We start from the raw sequence: 25,078 nt of genomic DNA on the forward strand, positions 1-25,078 counted from the left end.
AGCGTCGGGCGCCGCAGCGTCGCCGCATGCGTCATGCGCCCCTATATTTAACATGGGGGCACATGGACATGCGTTGTGCTGCGTTTTGCGCCGCATGGCCGCAAGCGTTGGACGCAAGAAACGCATCAAGTTGCATTTTCTTTGCGTCCAACTTTCGGCCAAAAAGGATGCATGCGGCGCAAAACGCAGCGTTTTAGCGTGCGTTTTGCCGCGTTTTTGTTTGCGTTGTGCGCTGCTGCGGCGCACAACGCAAATGTGAACGTAGCCTAAGGGCTGTCCCACACGTCCAGATAATTCCGGTACCGGAATAAATCGGTACCGGAGTTATCCGTGTCCGTGTGCCTGGGAACTCACGGAGGCCATACGTGCGGCACACGTGTGCCGCCCGTATGGCGAGTGGGTACCACACGGAGCGTGTGGTACCCACTCTGCATGGTGCTGAAGCTGCGATTCATATCTTCCCTGTAGCAGCGTTTGCTATAGAGAAAATATGAAGAATAGTGTTAAAAATAAAGATCCATGTGTCCGCCGCCCCCCCACCCCCTGTGCGCCCCCCCGCTGGTCAGAAAATACTTACCCGCCTCCCTCGCTGCTTCCTGGTCTGGCCGCGGCTTCTCCTGCATGCGGTCACGTGGGGCCGATCATTTACAGTCATGAATATGTGGCTCCACCTCCCATAGGGGCGGAGCAGACTATTGATGATTGTAAATGATCGGCCCCACGTGACCGCATACAGTAGGAGGCGCGGCCAGACCAGAAAGGAGCGAGGGAGCGGGTAAGTATTTTCTGACCAGCGGGGGGGGCGCACAGGGGGTGGGGGGGCGGCGGACACATGGATCTTTATTTTTAACACTATTCTTCATATTTTCTCTATAGCAAACGCTGCTACAGGGAAGATATGAATACCGGCTTCAGCACCATGTGGGGGGGACAGCGCTTACTGTAGCGCTGTCTCCTGCACGCACACGGACCCCAGACGGAGAATGTCCGTGTGAGGTCCGTGTTTTACGCGGACCCATTGACTCTATTGGGTCCGTGTAAAACGTGCGCTCCCACGAACACTGACATGTCTCCGTGTTTGGCACACGGAGACACGGTCCGCAAAAAATCAATGACATCTGCACAGATGCATTGATTTTTATGGGTCTACGTGTGTCTGTCTCCGGTACGTGAGGAAACTGTCACCTCACGTACCGGAGCCACTGACGTGTGAAACCGGCCTAACACAAATGTAGTGTGTGTACCTCCATACATACTGTCAGTATCTGCAGAGGAACATTACTAATGGGTACGGCCCCGATGTGAGAATCTACAGAAGAACACCACCAATGGGTACAGGATACAGCCCCGATATGAATAACTGCAGAGGAACGCAGCCAACAGGGACGGCCCCGATGTGAGAATTTGAGGAACACCACCAAGTACAACTTTTAGGTCAATTTATTATTTCATGAGGAATACAAATATTCAGTAAAACAGACAAGGGGGAGGCAAATGGCCCCCTTGTAAATTGCAGAGTCGGACCTCATTCAGATGTCCATTATTGTTTTTATATAGAACACAATACAGACAGATGATTTTTCAATGTTCTGGATCCAGTTTTCATCCATGCACATTGCAACATCAAAGTTACTATGACAAGCAAAGGCGGCATTTAGCCCTGACCTTAAGATAGAGGCATCACCACAAAGCCATAAGGCCACATTCACACTATCAGTATTCGGTCAGTATTTTACATCAGTATGTGCAAGTCAAAATCAGGAGTGGGTGATAAATACAGAAGCAGTGACTTGTTTCACTCATGGTTTTGGCTTACAAATACTGATAGTAGGTGTTACCCTTAGGCCACATTCACACTAGTTCATGTACCGAGTCACTGTTGAAGCTTGAAAGAGAATTCGGAGCGGGATACAACCGGTCTCTAAAATGTGTAATAACACCAAGGCAAGGGGTGTAGTAACCTGGGGAACCCTGCATGTACAGAGACGTTCTCCTAAATTCATCTAATTTGAAGAAATAGGATGTTCAGAAAATAGGTAAAACTTCCACATAAAATATATAATATACAAAGTGCAATAAGGCACCTGCACAACTGCCCCCATTACTCAATATTGGACTCCAAGTGATGCCATTGACCTTACAGATATTTGATTAGATGACTTGACAAATCCATAGATCTAATTAAAACCAAAGTTGCCAGCTCCAATTAAAACAGAATTTTCCAGTTTAAAAAAAAAAAAAGCGATTAAAACCCCCATTACACACGTCTCATAAAATATAGATAATGGCATCTCTTAAAATATTCATGATTTATCCAGTGAGTACAAATGAAAAGAAATAAGATTTTGCCTGCAGTTATGGCACAGTATTGGACCCTACAGCTTTACTTTCTTGCCTCTGTCTTTTTCTAGGCCTCTATGGTAAGGAGGCACATTTCTATGCAAAGTCCGAGGTGGCATAGGCCACGGCAGGCATCTCTACGACTGTGGCCCATGCTTTTGTTTTATCCCTATGCCATTTATTTTACTTTTTAATCACCTTGTGGCACTATACAGATCTGCTTCATCGCAGATAAGACCAAGTAGAGGCGCAGTGCCCCCAAGTATTCAGCAGAGGGCATTGTATTAGTAAGTGCAGAGGGTTCTTGGAGGTGACCAACACATTTCTAAATGATGAAACACTAGGGACCACGTGGAATTAATCATGGAGCCCCTACTGATTGATGCCAGGGCAACCATATGGCGTCTTGCCTCATTCTTTCACTTGCAAGTAAAATCCGATCATTTCATACATGGTCATGGTCATGCGTCTTCATTTCCAGCCAGTGTTACACTCAGTTATTTCTTGGCAAAAATGTAAAGAGATCCCATCTAGGCAAGAAGTAGATCCAGAATAAAGCCTCATGTACTGATCATTATACAGACATCCCCAAGCTCGTAACCGCGACTTTTCTCCTAATTTCGATCATTTTTGTTTGGTCAGGAAGGATTTGGTGGTATGCACACGGACCTTCTGCTGCACAGAGGAAGCCATTTTCATGGAGTCTCTCTTTTTAGGTGATGCCTCTTTAACTTTTGGCTTCCATAAAAGCAATTGAGCATCTTCCCCCCCAGTTATCAAACAGTCATCTCCTCCGCACCAGTAGACCGAGCGCACAATGTCAGTGTGCCCTCCGGTTAAGGTTTTTAAGTGTGCAACCCTACCCGAATCACAATTTAGCAAGCTAATATCGCCATTGTGAGACCCTCCAAAAAGGAGCAGAGCATTCTGAATTTCATGATAGAAACCCCCGATGAGATAGTCGACGTGACATCTGCTTACGTTTTTCCTTACATCCTCTACTTTACAGAGTGTGATGTGTTCCTCTGTGTCCACTTGGGCGAGATCCCACCAAAGGAAGCCTTCGTTGTGCGTCAGGCAGTATATCTGCTTATAGTCTCTTCCTGCCCAACCAACGATGTTCACAGAAGAATCGGAATTGCAGGTAGAAGTTAGCGCGTCGTCTTCGTTATCTGCACCGATATCAAACACGTTGACCAGCCCGTCTGTGGAACCGGTGGCCACCAGGCTTGGGTTGGTTGGATGGAAGCGAACTTGGGTGACATCGTTGTTGTGAGATTCTGAATAAGCTCCAAGCGGCTCCTTGGATTTGGTATTTGGAATGTATCTTCCATCCCAGAAGACCAGAAACGCATCGTCTTCCACCTTCTCTGTGCCTGCGCAGATGACAAGGTCGTTACAGCTGACATCGAAGCTGATGAAGACGTTGGAGGGGTAACCAATATATTGCTGTACAGCTCCAGTACCGGACACCCGAGCGTCCCAAAGTTTTACAGTGGCATCGCTGCAAGCTGAAAGCACCAGGTTGCCATTCGTGTGGCAGAAACGGACGCCGCTCAGTGTGCCGGGGCGGGCGTTATATTCACGGAGACAGGTCATGGTCTCCCGGTTATATAAGCGGATTGTTTTGTCGCAACACAAAATGGCAACTATGTGACCGGTTTGTTCCTCTGCTGGATTTGACACGTCGATGTCGAGGACATAAGTCGTGCCGTCTTTCATGGCAGCGCGCTTGGTTATAGCGAGGTGTGAAAGCTGCTCTTCTAAAGCGTCCATGGTGCGGACAATATTCTTGAGATCTAAAATACAAAATGAAAAGAACATACATTGGCAAGTGTGCTGGAAACCGCAATGGTCCTACAGATCTCCCAACTACAAAGACCAAGGGTGCGATAGCCAAACTGGAGCAAATCCAGTGGTATAGGGTTATGAAAGACCAGAAAATCAGCACTGCACGTTTTCGGCTCATGCCACTCCATCGTACTCTGCACTATGCGACAGGTATTGCATGCAAGCCACTGATTGTCTGCAGCAGTCACACCGGAAGAAGAATCCAGGAGACCAGAGTGCAAAGTATGGAAAAGTGGCACTAATCTGGTAGGAGAATACCTATTTTTAATTTTCCTATCAAATGTGTTTCGAAGTATGAGACGGCCCCTTTAAAAACAAGGGGGTTTTCTAATTTTGGCTGCCATTTGAGTTTAAAAATCAAAAAATACACTGTACATCCCCGGGTCCAGTGCTGACGTCACGTCAGCAGTACTGCAGCCAATCAGTGAGCTTAGCGGCACAAGCTGCTCATCTCGCTGACAGAGAATAACGGGCACCAGAAACAGCAGCGGGGACTGATCACCAGACCTGGAAAGGGCGAGTAAAGCACAGGTTTAAACTGTGGCCTAGTACAGGGGTGGGGGTTTACAAAAAAAAAAAAAAAAACTTTTAAATAATATGGACACATTTGGGAGAACTTAGTTTTCCCTAAAAAGCATTTTTCATTAGAAATTTTGGGCCGTTTTGCTTCTACAGCCTCTACACATCACTGTACATTATGCAGTATTATTGAAATCCACCGCACTCCCTGTGTGGAATATCTTAGAAACAAAAGGATTTTTTTGAAATTTGCTAATTTATTCAAGTGAAAAACAGAAAATCAAATGTGACAGATCAAATAGTAGGCAGTATAAGCGACTGAGTGATTGACGTTTCGACCCTCCCGGGTCTTACTCTAAAGTCGCACTTAATCCAGGATTTATGAGTGGCTCTTATGGTAATGAGGATGTTATCCCTGTAGTGTCAAGGGGCAGGTACAGTCTTTTTGATACCAGGTATGGCCTGATAGTTGATTTTTCTCTGAGTATGACCTTGCTGAGGAATAGCAGCGGTGCATCAGCGTCTTGCTGTTGTTTGTATATGCGATTCAAATAGAAAGTTGGTATGTCACTGGAGACAACCTTTTTTGCAGGTGCCAATGTATCAGCCTTAAATTGCTGGTAAGTTGTATGTGGTTTAATGGATTTGCCAGTTCTGGATAAAGCCTTGAAGAGGGGTAACAGCGGCGCATCTGCGTCTTGCTGGTGGACATGTAGGCTTAGTACCCTTAGTGGATGGGGGATAGCGCTCCTGCGTCCTGTGGGAAGGCATGCAAGACGCTGATGCACCGCTGCTATTCCTCAGCAAGGTCATACTCAGAGAAAAATCAACTATCAGGCCATACCTGGTATCAAAAAGACTGTACCTGCCCCTTGACACTACAGGGATAACATCCTCACTACCACAAGAGCCACTCATAAATCCTGGATTAAGTGCGACTTTAGAGTAAGACCCGGGAGGGTCGAAACGTCAATCACTCAGTCGCTTATACTGCCTACTATTTGATCTGTCACATTTGATTTTCTGTTTTTCACTTGAATAAATTAGCAAATTTCAAAAAAATCCTTTTGTTTCTAAGATATTCCACACAGGGAGTGCGGTGGATTTCAATAATACTGATACTAGACCTTACGGTCTGTCTCACCAGCACCCCGATCTAAATTTTAGAGTGCAGGCCAAATTATATTTACATTTATACTGTACATTATGCAGCAGACTGAAGAATAAGTGACCAGTGACTGCAGCAACAAGCCGATTTATCACTAAAGCAAAATTCATTTTTTACTGTTCTCATTAATCAGTGTACAAGTTCAGGCAGGAAACGAGAGATAAACATTACAAACCCGGTTGTCAGAAGGAGCTTGCTGACCGACCGATTTGTTAGCTCATTCTGCAGCCGGATATGTACTCTAAGGCCGGGGTAACACTTGCGAGTGCAATGCAAGAGACTCGCGCGAGTCTCTTGCATCAATACCCGGCACTGCTGTCGGCACTCGGGACTGGAGCGTTCAGCTGCATAGAAATACTTGCAGCCACATGCTCCGGACCCGAGTGCTGGCGGCAGTGCCGGGTATTGATGCCGGAGTTTCTCGCATTGCACTCGCAAGTGTGACCCCGGCCTAATGCATAGAGAAAGGAAAAAAAATTTTTTCATAAAACCCTATTGCCAGACATTTTTTTTGTTCGTTTTACCCCAAATCCATGAATGTAAATAACCAACACCTCCTTTAATTCATCAGCTGTTGCGAAACTGCAACTTTCAGCCTGCCCTGATCTGACAGCCAAAGGTTCGAGACCACGACTAAAATCGGATGGGTCCCAAATTTCCCAATAAAAACTGCAGACCTTATTAAATAGAATACACAAACCTGATGAGGCCGGTGTGTTTACTTTTAATATTATGGAAGAACTGCTGCATAAATTATTTTCACCAAAAGTGTTCCCTCCTGTTATTAACATTTTAAAAGTCTCACAAGAGGATTTTAAGCATTGGGATTCTAAGTAAGTACACCAGCCTCATCAGAACCAAGAGATGTATTTAAGAATGCCTGTAGTTTGTATTTTACAGTCTGGTCACAGATCCATTTTAAAGTTGTTTTAAAAGGAATGTTACCATTAGGAAAACCCATCAATGTGTGGTGACTGATGACGACGGCCCTTAGCGAAGCAGAAAACCATAAAGCTTGCTGGGCCGTGTCCTCCAGACAACTTATCAATTTATTTCAGTTCTTCAATACAAAAAGTGAAACTCATCTACTATATAATTGTCTAAGGGTCACTTCTGTCTGTCTGTCTGTCTGTCACGGATATTCATTGGTCGCGGCCTCTGTCTGTCATTGAAATCCCAAGTCGCTGTTTGGTCGCGGCAAAACGGCCACGACCAATCAATCAGCGACGGGCATAGTCCGGCGGCAAATGGCCGCTCCTTCCTCCCCGCAGTCAGTGCCCGCTCCATAATCCCCTCCAGTCAGCGCTCACACAGGGTTAATGGCAGCGGTAACGGACCGCGTTATGCCGCGGGTAACCCACTCAGTTACCGCTGCGATTAACCCTGTGTGACCAACTTTTCACTATTGATGCTGCCTATGCGGCATCAATAGTTAAAAGATCTAATGTTAAAAATAATTAAAAAAATAAAAAATAGTTATATACTCACCGTCTGTCGGCCCCTCAGATCAGGAACCGGCTTGTGACGCTCCGGTGACCGCTCCATGCATTGCGGTCTCGCGAGATGACGACGTAGTGGTCTCACGAGACCGCAATGCACTCTTGGGACCGGAGCGTGCGAGGAGCATCGGTAGACGCCTCGCTTGGGTCCAGGGCCAACGAAAGGTGAGGATAACTTTTTTTTATTTTAATTCTTTTTTTTTTTTTTTTTTAACAGGGATATGATGCCCACATTGCTATATACTGCGTGGGCTGTGCAATATACTACGTGGGCTGTGCAATATACTACGTGGGCTGTGCAATATAATACGTGGGCTGTGCAATATAATACGTGGCTGTGCTATATACTACGTCGGCTGTGCAGTATACTACGTGGGCTGTGCAATATACTACGTGGGCTGTGCAATATACTACGTGGGCTGTGCAATGTACTACGTGGGCTGTGCTATATACTACGTGGCTGTGCTATATACTACGTGGCTGTGCTATATACTACGTGGCTGTGCTATATACTACGTGGCTGTGCTATATACTACGTGGCTGTGCTATATAATACATGGCCGGCCACGAACAATCAGCTAATTGGTCGCGGCCGGCCGAATCCTGTGTATTCAATGTATTATCCTAAAATCTTCATAAATAAACTACATACATATTCTAGAATACCTGATGCGTTAGAATCGGGCTATCATCTGGTATATTATATAGTCATTACAAGCAGTGATCTACTTTAAGTGTTTACTTCTGTTAACCCCTTCATGACCCAGCCTATTTTGGCCTTAATGACCTGGCCGTTTTTTGCATTTCTGACCAGTGTCCCTTTATGAGGTAATAACTCAGGAACGCTTCAACGGATCCTAGCGATTCTGAGATTGTTTTTTCGTGACATATTGGGCTTCATGTTAGAGGTAAATTTAGGTCGATAATTTCTGAGTTTATTTGTGAAAAATACGGAAATTTGGTGAAAATTTCGCAATTTTCACATTTTGAATTTTTATTCTGTTAAACGAGAGAGTTATGTGACACAAAACAGTTAATAAATAACATTTCCCACATGTCTACTTTACATCAGCACAATTTTGGAAACAAATTTTTTTTTTGCTAGGAAGTTAAGGGTTAAAATTTGACCAGTGATTTCTCATTTTTACAACAAAATTTACAAAACCATTTTTTTTTAGGGACCACCTCACATTTGAAGTCATTTTGAGGGTTCTATATGGCTGAAAATACCCAAAAGTGACACCATTCTAAAAACTGCACCCCTCAAGGTGATCAAAACCACATTCAAGAAGTTTATTAACCCTTCAGGTGTTTCACAGCAGCAGAAGCAACATGGAAGTAAAAAAATGAACATTTAACTTTTTAGTCACAAAAATGATCTTTTAGCAACAATTTTTTTATTTTCCCAAGGATAAAAGGAGAAACTGGACCATGCACGTTGTTGTCCAATTTGTCCTGAGTACGCTGATACCTCATATGTGGGGGTAAACCACTGTTTGGGCGCACGGCAGGGCTCGGAAGGGAAGGAGCGCCATTTGACTTTTTGAATGAAAAATTGGCTCCAATCTTTAGCGGACACCATGTCGCGTTTGGAGAGCCCCCGTGTGCCTAAACATTGGAGCTCCCCCACAAGTGACCCCATTTTGGAAACTAGACCCCCCAAGGATCTTATCTAGAAGCATAGTGAGCACTTTAAACCCTCAGGTGCTTCACAAATTGATCCGTAAAAATGAAAAAGTACTTTTTTTTCACACAAAATTTCCTTTAGCCTCAATTTTTTCATTTTCACATGGGCAACAGGATAAAATGGATCCTAAAATTTGTTGGGCAATTTCTCCTGAGTACGCCGATACCTCATATGTGGGGGTAAACCACTGTTTGGGTGCACGGCAAGGCTCGGAAGGGGAGGCGCGCCATTTGACTTTTTGAATGGAAAATTAGCTCCAATCGTTAGCGGACACCATGTCACGTTTGGAGAGCCCCTGTATGCCTAAACATTAGAGCTCCCCTACAAGTGACCCCATTTTGGAAACTAGACCCCCCAAGGAACTTATCTAGATGTGTGGTGAGCACTTTGAACCCCGAAGTGCTTCACAGAAGTTTATAACGCAGAGCCGTGAAAATAATAAATGTGTTTCCTTTCCTCAAAAATATTTTTTTAGCCCAGAATTTTTTAATTTTCCCAAGGGTAACAGGAGAAATTTGACCCCAAAAATTGTTGGCCAGTTTCTCCTGAGTATGCTGATACCCCATATGTGGGGGTAAACCACTGTTTGGGCACATGCCGGGGCTCGGAAGGGAAGTAGTGACGTTTTGGAATGCAGACTTTGATGGAATGGTCTGCAGGCATCATGTTATGTTTGCAGAGCCCCTGATGTGCCTAAACAGTAGAAACCTCCCACAAGTGACCCCATTTTGGAAACTAGACCCCACAAGGAACTTATCTAGATGTGTGGTGAGCACGTTCAACCCCCAAGTGCTTCACAGAAGTTTACAACGCAGAGCCGTGAAAATAAAAAATAATTGTTCTTTCCTCAAAAATTATGTTTTAGTAAGTAATTTTTTATTTTTGCAAGGGTAACAGGGGAAATTGGACCCCAACAGTTGTTCCCCAATTTGTCCTGAGTACGCTGGTACCCCATATGTGGGGGTAAACCACTGTTTGGGCGCACGTTGGGGCTTGGAAGGGAGGGAGCACCATTTGACTTTTTGAACGCAAGATTGGCTGGAATCAATGGTGGTGCTATGTTGCGTTTGGAGACCCCTGATGTGCCCAAACAGTGGAAACCCCTCAATTCTAACTTCAACACTAACCCCAACACACCCCTAACCCTAATCTCAACTGTAGCCATAACCCTAATCACAACCCTAACCCCAACACACCTGTAACCCTAATCCCAACCCTAATCCTAACCCTAATCCCAACCCTAACCCTAACCCCAACCCTAACCACAACTGTAACCCCAACACACTCCTAACCATATCCGTAACCCTAACCACAAGCCTAATCTTAACCCTATTTCCAACCCTAGCCCTAATTCCAACCCTAACCCTAAGGCTATGTGCCCACGTTGGGGATTCGTGTGAGATTTTTCCGCACGATTTTTGAAAAATCTGCAGGTAAAAGGCACTGCGTTTTACCTGCGGATTTACAGCGGATTTCCAGTGTTTTTTTGTGCGGATTTCACCTGCGGATTCCTATTGAGGAACAGGTGTAAAACGCTGCAGAATCCGCACAAAGAATTGACATGCTGCGGAAAATACAACGCAGAGTTTCCGCACGGAATTTTTCGCACCATGGGCACAGCGGATTTGGTTTTCCATAGGTGTACATGGTACTGTAAACCTGATGGAAAACTGCTACGAATTCGCAGCGGCCAATCCGCTGCGGATCCGCAGCCAAATCCGCACTGTGTGCCCATGCCCTAACCCTAACCCTAGTGGAAAAAAATGGAAAAAGAAAAAAATATATTCTTTTTTTTTATTATTGTCCCTACCTATGGGGGTGATAAAGGGGGGGGGTCATTTACTATTTTTTTTATTTTGATCACTGTGATATAACCTCAGTGATCAAAATAAACCTGGAACGAATCTGCCGGCCGGCAGATTCAGCGGGCGCACTGCGCATGCGCCCGCCATTTTGGAAGATGGCGGCGCCCATGGAGAAGACGGAGGGACACCGGGAGCCTCGGTAAGTATAAGGGGGTGGAGATCGGGGCACGGGGGGGGCGCGTCGGAGCACGGGGGGGGTGGCATAGGAGCACGGGGGGAGCGGACAGGAGAGCGGAGCACAAGACGGAGGGGAGCGGACCACAGATCGGTGGCTTGGGGGGGGCGATGGGTGGGGGGGGGGGTCACATCAGTGTTTCCAGCCATGGCCGATGATATTGCAGCATCGGCCATGGCTGGATTGTAATATTTCACCAGTTTTTTTAGGTGAAATATTACAAATCGCTCTGATTGGCAGTTTCACTTTCAACAGCCAATCAGAGCGATCGTAGCCACGGGGGTGTGAAGCCACCCCCCCTGGGCTAAAGCACCACTCCCCCTGTCCCTGCAGATCAGGTGAAATTGGAGTTAACCCTTTCACCCGCTCTGCAGGGACGCGATCATTCCATGACGCCACATAGGCGTCATGGGTCAGATTGGCACAGGTTTTCATGACGCCTACGTGGCGTCATGGGTCGGGAAGGGGTTAATGTTGACGATTATGGCTTACAGCCAATGAAAACCCAAAAGTCATTATCTGAGTAAATTAGAATATTTTAAAACACCAGCTTGAAAAAATTATTTTAAAATCCGAAATGTATGTACAGTAAATGCACTCAATACTTGGTCGGGGCTCCTTTTGTATCAATTACTGCATCAATGCGGCGTGGCATGGAGGCGATCAACCTGTGGCACTGCTGAGGTGTTATGGAAGCCCAGGTTGCTTTGATAGCATCCTTCAGCTCGTCTGCATTGTTGGAGTCTGGTGTCTCTCATCCTCCTCTTGTCAAGGTCTAGTGTGAAGTTTCCACAATCAGTGATGGTTTGTGGAGCCATGTCATCTGCTGGGTAGGTCCACTGTGTTTTATCAAGACCAAAGTCAGAGCAGCCGTCTACCGGGAAATTTTAGAGCACTTCATGCTTCCGTCTGCCGACAAGCTTTTTGGAAATGGAGTTTTCATTCTCCAGCAGGACTTGGCACCTGTCCACACTGCTGAAAGTAACCAATACCTGGTTTATAAACAACAGTATCACTGTGATTGATTGGCCAGCAAACTCGCCTGACCTTAACCCCATAGAGAATCTATGTGGTATTGCCAAGAGGAGGATGAGAGACACCAGACCCAGCAATGCAGATGAGCTGAAGGCTGCTATCAAAGCAACCTGGGCTTCCATAACACCTCAGCAGTGCCACAGGCTGAATGCCTCCATCCCACGCCGCATTGATGCAGTAATTGATGCAAAAGGAGCCCCGACCAAGTATTGAGTGCAGTTACTGAACATACATTTCAGTAGGCCAACATTTCAGATTTAAAAGTAATTTTTCAAGCTGGAGTTATAAAGTATTCTAGTTTACTGAGATAGTGACTTTTGGGTTTTCATTGGCTGTAAGCCATAATCAACATTAACAGAAATAAACATGTGAAATAGATCACTCTGGAATGACTCTATATAAAATATATGAAATTCACTTTTTGTATTGAAGAACTGAAATAAATTAACTTTTTGATATTCTAATGTTGTGAGAAGCTCCTGTATTTCTAGAAAATCCCTTTAAGACCTTAGCACTATCATGATGAATTCATTGGATACTCTTACAACATTTTTACAAAACATAAATAAGTTTGGGGACCCGAGTGTTTAAAGTTGCAGAGGACAAGATAAAGGCCTATTCACATTCAGTACTGCCCCTGGGAAAGCAGCCACTGTTGCAGTACACAGGGATGAACAAGCAGCAATTAGAAGACACTCTCCCTGAAGGCTTCAGATCATTTTAGTCGTGTCTTCTCAATCGCTTAATTAATTTGATTTTGCCAAATGAGGCTGGTAAAGTCATAATGACTGGAGCGGTAACCGTCCAAAAAATCCACAAAAGCAATGCTGCATATTAAAGATATCGGGAATATTAAAAAAGGGGACTAGATTGGTTAAGAGATTTTTTATTTTACCCCTTCGCAATATACGGACCTGTGTACCGTCACATAGTGCCTCAGGGAGACACCACTTCCTTTCCGAGGATCGGACAACACATATCAAATCCTCCTTAGATAATGGGCGGTGGGCCTACCAGCAGAGGACAGCGAGCCTACACATTTGTACAAGTCTTACCTAAATATATGTGTTTAATCATACGGATTGATTTTCCAAATGAGGTTAATGAAGTAATAATGGTGCAAAAATAGACAAAAAATACGGCAAATTAAAGATATTTGAAATATAAAAAAGGGACTGGATTGGTTGAGGTTTTTCTTTTGTTTTTATTACGCCTTAACATTTTCCAAAGCAGTGGGCTAGGATTCAGTGCCTCCACAGGACACCATTACCCCCTCCAAAATACTCAATCATCTGTAGAATTGGCAGGGAATCTACTAGTGATACACAGGGAGAGGATAATCACTGGTATAGGAGCACAACAAGAAAATTGTATGCACTGCAATATTCCAAGTGCAAGGTGTAAGAAGAGGGCGCTTGACCCAGGGATCTCTGTGTGATCTGCACAAGTCCCCCATACACTGTACAGTGCCCTGCGAAAGTATTCTGCCCCCTGGAACTTATCAACTTTTTCTCACATATCATGCTTCAAACATAAAGATACCAAATGTACATTTTTGGTGAAGAATCAACAACAAGTGGAACACAATTGTGAAGTTGAACTAAATTTATTGGTTATTTCTAATTTTTGTGGAAATTCAAAAACTGAAAAGTGGGGCATGCAATATTATTCGGCCCCTTTAACTTAATACTTTGTTGCGCCACCTTTTGCTGCGATTACAGCTACAAGTCGCTTGGGGTATGTCTATCAGTTTTGTACATCGAGAGACTGAAATTCTTGCCCATTCTTCCTTGGCAAACAGCTCGAGCTCAGTGAGGTTTGATGGAGATCATTTGTGGACAGCAGTTTTCAGCTCTTTCCACAGATTCTCGATTGGATTGAGGTCTAGACTTTGACTTGGCCATTCTAACACCTGGATACATTTATTTGTGAACCATTCCATTATAGATTTTGCTTTATGTTTGGGATCACTCTCTTGTTGGCAGACAAATCTCCGTCCCAGGTCTTTTGCAGACTCCAACAGGTTTTCTTCAAGAATGGTCCTGTATTTGGCTCCTTCCATCTTCCCATCAATTTAAATCATCTTCCCTGTCCCTGCTGAAGAAAAGCAGGCCCAAACCATGATGCTGCCACCACGTTTGACAGTGGGGATGGTGTGTTCAGGGTGATGAGCTGTGTTGCCTTTACGCCAATCATACCGTCTGGCATTGTTGCCAAAAAGTTCGATTTTGGCCTCATTTGACCAGAGCACCTTCTTCCACATGTTTGGTGTGTCTCCCAGGTGGCTTGTTGCAAACTTCAAACGACACTTTTTATGGATATCTTTTAGAAATGGCTTTCTTCTTGTCACTCTTCCATAAAGGCCAGATTTGTGCAGTGTACGACTGATTGTTGTCCTATGGACAGACTGTCCCACCTCAGCTGTAGATCTCTGCAGCTCATCCAGAGTGATCATGGGCCTCTTGGTTGCATATCTGATCAGTCTTCTCCTTGTTTGAGATGAAAGTTTAGAGGGATGGCCGGGTCTTGGTAGATTTGCTGTGGTATGATACTCCTTCCATTCAATATGATCGCTTGCACAGTGCTCCTTGGGATGTTTAAAGTTTTGGAAATCATTTTGTATCCAAATCCGGCTTTAAACTTCTCCACAACAGTATCACGGACCTGCCTGTTGTGTTCCTTGGTCTTCATGATGCTCTCTGTGCTTCAAACAGAACCCTGAGACTATCACAGAGCAGATGCATTTATACGGAGACTTGATTACACACAGGTGGATTATATTTATCATCATTAGGCATTTAGGACAACATTGGATCATTCAGAGATCCACAATGAACTTCTGGAGTGAGTTTGCTGCACTGAAAGTAAAGGGGCCGAATAATATTGCACGCCCCACTTTTCAGTTTTTGAATTTCCACATAAATTTAAAATAACCTATAAATTTCACTCAACTTCACAATTGTGTTCCACTTGTTGTTGATTCTTCAACAAAAATTTACATTTGATATCTTTATGTTTGAAGCATGACATGTGGGAAAAGGTGGAAAAGTTCAAGGGAGCCGAATACTTTCGCAAGGCACTGTATATGGTTGTAGGACAAATGACAGTTCAGTCGACTGTTCTCCTTCCAGACTCCTCCATAAACAGGGCTGAGCGCTCCTGTGCTTTTGAGAGGGCCATCACCAGATGTCTCTGCCTGCAGCTTATCTCTTAGGGAACAAAAGGCAGTCTGAAATTGGGCATGCAAGATCCTTATCTCCTCTAGAGGTACATGGGGAACTACTGTACCTAAATATGCCTCTAATCCTGCAAAAAAAAAAAAGCTTAGGCACATGCTGCACTTTGGAGTTTTTCTTCCATTGCTTCCAGAGAAGTAGGACATACAGCACCTGATGGAGTGCCATATGGCGAAACACAGTTCTACTACAGAAGACACAATGTGGTATCACACTGTATGCTGCACGAGGCCTAATGCTGCTCATGTATTATTAGATAAGATTGTTTGGCTCACAGCTCTCTCTCCCCCACACACACATGCCGGGCTCTGCTGATCACTTTGTGTTTTCTATCAGAGGATATGCATCCTTCCCCCCCCCCCCCATATCATCTGTTGGGGACAGTTGAGAGGCCTCCCACACATTTCTGAAAAATCGGTTAATTTTTTTAATCTAATGTAGATGGGGGATTTACGGTATATTCATGCTGCAGATGTTGAAAATCCATCTCAGACATACGAGATGGGATCATCTGCGCAGCGGGAAAATTTCTACAGACTCCATTCAAAAAATTGAGAGTTCTCTGACACAAACTGCGCGGGAGCTTGCCGCAAACTCTGCGTGGGAACTTGCTGCAAACAGGCTGCTGTAAATTGACTCAGTTTGCTGACAGGTTCACAAAAACAAACATATAACTAAAATAGTAGCTGAAAGTGAACCCAAACTTTCTTTGAAGTTAGATGACCCCCTTATGTGGAAGCTGATCCATGGCCGATGCCCTCAATTAAACTTTACTACCCCTGGCATCTGCCGAGACCTTGTCCGGACGATCAAAGTGATCTGCTGGTAGGTAACGGCTGCGCGGAACCCTCCCGTTCCTGACCAGATTCTATTTGCTAAGTATGGTGCTTGATAGCAGCTTTTTTCCTGTGAAATTTGAGCAACGCAACCTTAGAAAACATCTGGGCCTGGAGCCAGCATCAGGTCAGCGCCGGGTGACACTGCGTCTAATGATAGCCTCGCTCAGGATGGGTTACAGATAACGTTTCAGCTCTTTCTTTCTCTGCACAACCTGTCCATCCGAGCTGAGGTTTTCTGCGCTGCGCAGGTGACTTATGAGTGCATTGCCTGCAATGACTGATAATTGCCCTGGAATTGATATTGTTTCCATAATGAGCAGAATATAGAGGGGCTCATGCAGTAATGCCAGGAGGATGTTCTAGCAGATCGATAATGTGTATATTTTAGTTTTTTTTTTTTCCTCCTGACTTTGTGGATACAGAGCTGGGGAATCAAAAAAAAAAAAAAAAAAATCAGGCTGCAATAACAGGCTGTGTGTGTGTATGTGACATTGAGATTTGTAAACCTGCGGCCAGTCAGATTAAGGATAATCCCACGTGTCGTTCGGAGATTAAACCCACATAGCCTATATTCCTACCCAAAGTAATGAGGATGAGGGGCAGCCCCGGATGATCCGAACCCTCAGAGAAAACGCGAATATTAAAACATAATACCATGGATGAACCTGCACTGCCGCCACGTTCTGCAGCTCTTCTCTACAGGTCCTGGATATGTAATGTGCAGCTGCTGCATGCACTCACAGCCATGATCAGTTTGCGGTAATACAGTAAACTCCTGCATCTATTCTCCCTGCGGACAGACTCTTCCCTTACAAGATACTTGTATTCTTCATGAAATAATTCAGGAGGAAATGTTCAGGATCGCACTTTCCCCATATTATTCCTCCTGGAAAATTATGAATATACACTGCACAAAAAAAATAAAGGGAACACTAAAATCCCACATCCTAGATATCACTGAATGAAATATTCTAGTTGTAATTTTTTATTCATTACATGGTGGAATGTGTGGAGAACAATAAAACATAAAAAATGATCAACGTAAATCGCAACTAATATCCCACGGAGGTCTGCAGTTGGAATGATGGTCAAAAGCAAAGTGGAAAATGAAGTTGCAGGGTGATCCAACTTCAGTGGAAATGCCTCAAGACAAGGAAATGATGCTCAGTAGTGTGTGTGGCCTCCACGTGCCTGTACGACCTCCCTACAGTGCCTGGGAACGCTCCTGATGAGGCGACGGATGGTCTCCTAAGGGATCTCCTCCCAGACGAGGAGTAAAGCATCCACCAACTCCTGGACAGTCTGTGGTGCAACGTGACATTTTTGGATGGTGCGAGACATGATGTCAAAAATGTGTTCAATCGGATTCAGGTCTGGGGAACAGGTGAGCCAGTCCATAGCTTCAATGCCTTCATCTTGCAGGAACTGCTGACACTCCAGCCACATGAGGTCTGGCATTGTGCTGCATTAGGAGGAACCCAGGGCCAACTGCACCAGCATATGGTCTCACAAGGGGTCTGAGGATCTCATCTCGGTACCTAATGGCAGTCAGGCTACCTCTGGCGAGCACATGGAGGGCTGTGCAGCCCTCCAAAGAAATGCCACCCCACACCATTACTGACCCACTACCGGTCATGCTGAAGGATGTTGCAGGCAGCAGATCGCTCTCCACGGCGTCTCCAGACTCTGTCACGTCTGTCACATGTACTCAGTGTGAACCTGCTTTCATCTGTGAAGAGCACAGGGCGCCAGTGGCAAATTTGCCAATCCTGGTGTTCTGTGGCAAATGCAAAGCGTTCTGCACGGTGTAGGGCTGTGAGCACAACCCCCATCTGTGGACCTCAGGCACTCAGATCATCCTTATGGAGTCGGTTTCTAACCATTTGTGCAGACACATGCACATTTGTGGCCTGCTGGAGGTCATTTTGCAGGGCTCTGGCAGTGCTCCTCCTTGCACAAAGGCTGAGGTAGCGGTCCTGCTGCTGGGTTGTTGCCCTCCTACGGCCCCTCCACGTCTCCTGGTGTACTGGCCTGTCTCCTGGTAGCCCTCCAGCCTCTGGACACTATGCTGACAAACAAACCTTCTTGCCACAACTCGCATTGATGTGCCATCCTGGATGAGCTGCACTATCTGAGCCACTTGTGTGGGTTGTAGAGTCCGTCTCATGCTACCAAGAGTGTGAAAGCACAACCAACATTCAAAAGTGACCAAAACATCAGCCAGAAAGCATTGGTACTGAGATGTGGTCTGTGGTCCCCACCTGCAGAACCACTCCTTTAGGCCAGTCTCACATGTCCAGATAATTCCGGTACCGGAAAAATCGGTACCAGAGTTATCCGTGTCCGTGAGCTCACGTAGGCCATCCGTGTGGCACACGTGCGGCACACGTGTGCCGCCCCTGTGCCGACTGGGTACCACACGAAGCGTGCAGGAGACAGCGCTAGAGATAAGCGCTGTCCCCTGCATCTGGTGCTGAAGCCGCCATTCATATCTTCTCTCCAGCAGCGTTCGCTGGAGAGAAGATATGAAAAATCTTTTTTTTTTTGTTTTTCGTGTTTTAAAAAAAGATCCCTGTCCCCGCCCGCTGTTACTAAAATACTCACCCGGCTCCCTCGCTGCATCCTCTCCGCCGGCTTCTCCTGTATGAGCGGTCACGTGGTGCCGCCCATTACAGTCATGAATATGCGGCTCCACCTCCCATAGGGGTGGAGCCGCATATTCATGACTGTAATGGGCGGCACCACGTGACCGCTCATACAGGAGAAGCTGCTGCGCGGAGAGGATGCAGCGAGGGACCCGGGTGAGTATTTTAGTAACAGCGGGCGGGCGTACAGGGGGTGGGAGGGGACAGGGATCTTTATTTTAAACACGAAAAACAAAACAAAAAAAAAGTCATATCTTCTCTCCAGCGAACGCTGCTGGAGAGAAGATATGAATGGCGGCTTCAGCACCACGTTGGGGGGACAGAGCTTACTGTAGCGCTGTCTCATGCACGGCACACGGACCCATTGACTTTAATGGGTCCGTGTAATCCGTGCGCTCCCACGAAAACTGACATGTCTCCGTGTTTTGCACATGGACACAAGGTCCGTGAAAACACGCTGACATGTGCAGAGACACATTGATTTTAATGTGTCTACGTGTGTCAGTGTCTCCGGTACGTGAGGAAACTGTCACCTCACGTACCGGAGCCACTGACGTGTGAAACCGGCCTTATTGAGTGTGTCTTGATAATTGCCAATAATTTCCATCTGCTGTCTATTCCATTTCCACAACAGCATGTGAAATTGATTGTCAAACAGTTTTGCTTCCTAAGTGGACAGTTTGATTTCACAGAAGTTTGATTTACTTGGAGTTATATTCTGTTGTTTAAGTGTACCCTTTATTTTTTTTGAGCAGTGTATTATTTTTTCCTCCATATTCAGTCTCTTGATATATCTTAGTAGATACTTTTCTTCCCATTTACTTGACATTTCTGGAGCCACTTTACTTATAACTCTGCATTGTGCCGTTCCTCTGTTATTCCTCCTGGGAATGTATGACGTTTCATCCATATCACAGGGATACCAGATACCCCATCGCTTTGTCAATGGTGGAGTCTGACTCGAGATAACTGATCCTGAGAATGAGGGTTATGCAACTCGTTTAATGATAGGGGGGTTCCTGCATAGTGGCCCTGGTTACCCAGCTTAAAATAAAGGGCCGGTGTGCAGAGGAATATTAAATGGGGACACAGCGCTCTACCAGCAGTGCATCCGCTTCATGTTCCAGAAGTCGGACTGCCACCGAATATAACGTGATGGCAAATCCAAGGAATAGGTGATAATAAAACCCCTTCATCATCTTGTGTCCCCAGATTGTGTGTGTGTAGGGATCAGTGATGTGCAGATGGGGTACACAGTGGCTTTGGTGAGGACACGGGTCACACACCAATGTGGATCATGCCGCTACATTGGAGGTGAATAAAATTGCATTGTGACCCACAAGGTACTCACACAGGGTGCAAACAATGCAGCGGATTCCAACTTCCTTGACTGGGTGCAATGTAACCATAATGGTATAGCAGCCTCATACAGCGATCTCTGGCCAGACATCCCATGCTGAAGCCAAAATCGCTGCGAAACCTTGGCCTAAAAGAGGAATGGAGTGATTTAAAAAAAAAAAAAAAAGGTGCTGCCAGTGAGGAATAGAGATGAGCGAATTTAATGCTATAGCGCTTACCGAATAAGCTGCATCGGGAACCCAGATATCTGGAGCGCTCCTGATGAGGAGCTGGTCGGCTCCGCAGCTGCATGTGTCGCGGATGTGTCACAGTCACAGCACATGCATAGAGTGCCAACCCAGGCAAATTCGCTCATCTCTAGGGAGACTAAAATGGACACCCAAACTCTTCATCTCTCTGAGAATATCATTGTTCCTAAGTTAACACTTCAGTGCAAAAATAATAAAACTGAAACCATCACATGCAAAAGCATGAAAACCGCAGGTGCCAAACTCATTCGCCGCACACCAGGAAATGGCTTGAAAGCCTCAGAGAGACATGGCCCCGCATCTATGGGGTCCGCACCAGAGGGGCAGGAAATGGGAGATCTTCCTAATAACAGCACACAAGGAATTCACAAATAAAATGGTGAAGGCATCAGACGGGATTTGGTCATTTCCGCAGGAATTCTTCTATTTATCACAGCGCAAAAAGTGAACTTCTGGGGATAATAAAAGAAAATTGGATTTCAACTCCCTGTGCACCATCACTGCGGATGGGAGTATGGGACGGAGTAAAACGAACAAAAAAAGTGCAGAGTTTATGCCGAGGTTTCTAAACTGAAACCCACGCACCTTTTCACACACTTATGCGTTTTTCTACAAGTTTTTTGGGGAGGGTTGCAGAACTGTATCAAAAACAAGAGTGATGGGGTCCCCATTGTAACTAATGGGTAAAATCCTGATAAACATTATTTGCAGATGAATTGCACATCCCTGCACGTCGTAAAGTCACAGTCCTCTGCCCACAGCAGCCAATTATATCCCAGCTCTCATTTTCTATCCTCCACTTTGAAAGTAAAAGAGCCAACCAATCACATCGCTTCTATGAAGCATGCCCAGTGTCCTCAGCATCAGTTTTAATTCAACACATTTTTCGGGGGGTCCTACTCTACGGATGTCCATGAGCGTAGATTTCAGACACAAGAAAAAAAAAAAAAAAAAAACCTTAATACCCACATAGCATGAACTGATTTTCTTCATCTCTACTAAAATCATTTTTTTTTTGTATTTTATTTTTTTTACAGTTCCTGATATGACATTTTTAGGATTAGCAGTAGGAAACCTTCACTTTAACAAAGCAGTTTTCTTCTTGATCCATTTCCCAGAGGACATTACCAACCACAAGGTGGGTACATGCCAAAGGCAGCAACAGAGAGGAGGCACCATTCACAGTGTGCATCGAGAGGGGACCCTGCTTAATAGGGGCCTTACAGCTGGCGTAGTCCCAATGCCCTGCACACTCGCTGGCACAGAGTATGCACACTCGCTGGCACAGAGTATTCAGTGTTATCCATGTAATAAAGCTGCAGGATTATGAATGGGGAATCTTCTGATGACTCTACAGGTCACAATTGGAGCAATAGTACACTCTGGTGGACAAACTTGAGTACTACATGCACCTCATGACATTTTTTGGATTTTGTTTTATTTATTTTTAAATTCATTGATTTTTTTTTTGGTATACATAAATAATGGATTTTTTCAGAAGTTTAACTGTTCAGTTAGAAAGGTATATTTTTGTGACACATCCGTTTACAGTTATTTATTTTTTCAATAAAAAAAATAAAATATAAAAAAGGGAGGGATTTAGCCAATTGTCAGAAAAGTTCGCACATAAAAAAAGATCACAAATCTCCACTGGAGAATCATAGCCATACGTATAATTCTAATACTAATCACTTAGTCACAGGCTGGGGTCACACCATCAATCCATGAGAATTGGGGCAATTACACTAATCGCACTGTGATCAGAAAGTCATCATAGTGTGATCCGATTCCCTTGGATATGGAAGAGATGAAAAAAAATAATATCACCATCTTCTCCATTCTGTCAGTGTAGAAATTGGGCTGCACTTAGATGTCATCAGAGTGCAGTCCAATGGTTTCCACAGACTCATTGACTTTCATGGCCGAGTGCGATCTGAATATTGGATCAGACTTGGGCACGCAATGATCTTCTCCTTGGACTGACTGTGTTTGAAGAAATGATTGGACACATGCGCAGCCCCATAGACTAACATTGGTCCAGGTGAGATCCGATGTTTTGTTAGATCGCTCCAGGACAGCAAATACAGTCGGCAGCACCTGCCCTAAATGAGAACCAATAACTCCCATAGACTTCATATGTGCTGCATGAATGCGAGGTTGGTTTCTCTATTGCGACCAGATATATTTTACCATGAAATGCTGCAGAATGTGGCTGCTAGGTATGACGCGTCTAGGGTGAATAATCCCAGGTCCCCATCACTCCAGCTGACATTTCACATGGAGAGATCTGTCAGTCGCCTCACCGCATTAGTCTCATCTCTCCTTATAGTCCCAGGGTTAGTTGTTTGTTTTTTGTTTTTTTTTAAACTCTGTTTTTCAGAGTGACATATACCTGGGCGCAATCACAGTGACAGGTATGTCACGAAAAGACAGGTCCATATTAGAGGACTGTATGTATAATAATAATGTTCCATATGACGCCACTTCTATACTGGGATACATTACAGCAATATTCTATATACCTGTAAGACATCAGAGACGGAGAGCGGGACTGTAGGTCTCACTACAGATGCAAAAAAGGGAACAGAGGCCGAGCAGCGCAGCTCCACACACTGTGTAGTGACCGTTCCTGGGTAATGCAGCTCCGCTCCCATTCAGGCTGATCAGGGGGAAACGCGAGGAGCTGGACCCCCACTGAGCTGATATTGATGTCTTATAATTAGGGCACAGTCAGACGGCTGATCAGACTACACTTTTCAGATTGGCTGGCGGCTTTCCCAACCCGGGCAGGACAGTGGCACAAAAATACATGAAGCTGCCCCGCTCGGGTAGGGAGAGAGGCCGGCCAGTCCATGCACTGATGTCCGATCTCTGTCCCATTTATAAAGCCATCTGGCTGCCCCTAAAAGGCCATCAACATTATAAGGCTCTTCATTTCCCCAACACATTCTACTTTGATGTGGTCTGTGGTCATAAATCAGCTGTGATGAGCTCAGATAAAAGTTACAGACTCTCCCACTGGACAGATGGAGCTCACTAACAGATTCTCAGTTAAAGGGAACCTGTCACCCCCCCCACCACCACCCAGGCGTTTTTAACTAAAACAGCCACCTTGTGCAGCAGTAATGCTGCATTCTGACAAGATGGCTCTTTTAGTTCTGGGTGCTGTAACTGCAGAAATAATCCGTTTTGTAATTTGTCCAAAATACCTTGTCTTCAGTCCTGGGGGCAGGCCTTTCCCCCCTGCTGCAGACGCCACACAGCCGTCACTCAAATCTTCTTGGCGCCGCCTCCTCACCGCTGTTTTGAAATGAGCCGGCGCCTGCGCTCTTTTCCCCTGCCTGGTGCAGGCACAGTGAGCGCTGCCCGTCTGTCCTCATATGGAGTCTAGCTGACTGTGCCTGTGCGGCCGCCCTGCCTGTGAATCCCAGCCCCGCAATGTGAATAAATCAGAAGACACTGCGGGGCTGGGATTCACAGGCAGGGCGGCCGCACAGGGGCAGTCAGCTAGACTGCATATGAGGACAGACGGGCAGCGCTCACTGTGCCTGCACCAGGCAGGGGAAAAGAGCGCAGGCGCCGGCTCATTTCAAAACAGCGGTGAGGAGGCGGCGCCCGGCGCCAAGAAGATTCGAGTGACGGCTGTGTGGCGTCTGAGCAGGGGGGAAAGGCCAGGTATTTAGGACAAATTACTAAACGGATTATTTCTCTAGTTACAGCACCCAGAACTAAAAGAGCCACCTTGTCAGAATGCAGCATTACTGCTGCACGAGGTGGCTCTTTTAGTTTGAAACAACTGGGGGGGGGGGGGGGGGGACAGGTTCCCTTTAACTCATTATGCAGCCAGCAATAGTACAAAATAGGAGCTGTAGAAGTCAAACGGGGTTAACATTTTTAACAAACCCAAATTACAAAATGAGTTTTATCCTAAAATACATACATTTAAGTAATACTAAAAAATAAAATTGTCCTGAAAAGAGAACAGCCTTTTTAATCATTGCAAATCGCACTGGTTAAAAAGCTCCTACCGTTTTGTGTACACAGCTGCTATACAGAGTACTGTGGTTACACGGTTACACATGACCACAAGCGTACCCAAGGCTTGTTTGCCATCTGTAACCATGGAGACGCGCTGGTCTACACAGGAGCTGTATACTTCATTTGCTTTCTACCTACACATAAGTTAGCTTCACTTCTTAGTGTAGACGCTCCGAAGCGACGTAGAAAATAAGAAGTTTCACCTTTAAGAGCAAAAATATTTCTGGAAACATCTGGACACGATGCAAACATACAGCAGCACAATGTCTGTCATGTATGGAAACAGTAACAGCAGCCTCAGAGGCTTGTGCGGTGACACTGATGAGGAACTACAACTCCCAGCGGGCACTGACATCTACACTCACTTACCACATGCATACAGAACACTTACCTAGGACAATTACGACAGCCGTCAGTGAGTGAAGCCCTACATGCCCATGTGCAGAGCAGAAGCCATATTGGATGACGCGCAGGCGCACTTCACTGCGCTCCTGCTACAATAGCTCCGCCCTGTCTTTATGCCCCACCCCACGTTACCGATGTAACCCGGCACTAGTAGGATGTGGGCGTTCCT

At 45.4% G+C, this 25,078-nt stretch overlaps 1 protein-coding gene across 1 annotated transcript; it reads right to left on the minus strand.

Annotated features, from left to right (window-relative positions):
• Positions 1 to 1,422: 1,422 nt before the first annotated feature.
• On the minus strand, positions 1,423 to 25,078 carry WDR89 (WD repeat domain 89). Its single transcript, XM_077265919.1, has 2 exons — positions 24,896 to 25,078; positions 1,423 to 4,139 (listed from the first exon to the last, which is right to left on the minus strand). The coding sequence occupies exon 2, from the start codon at positions 4,114 to 4,116 to the stop codon at positions 2,965 to 2,967; it is 1,152 nt and encodes a 383-aa protein (XP_077122034.1). The 5' UTR covers positions 4,117 to 4,139; positions 24,896 to 25,078; the 3' UTR covers positions 1,423 to 2,964.

This window comes from Ranitomeya variabilis, chromosome 1 (genome assembly GCF_051348905.1).
Source record: "Ranitomeya variabilis isolate aRanVar5 chromosome 1, aRanVar5.hap1, whole genome shotgun sequence".
Taxonomy (NCBI): Eukaryota; Metazoa; Chordata; class Amphibia; order Anura; family Dendrobatidae; genus Ranitomeya; species Ranitomeya variabilis.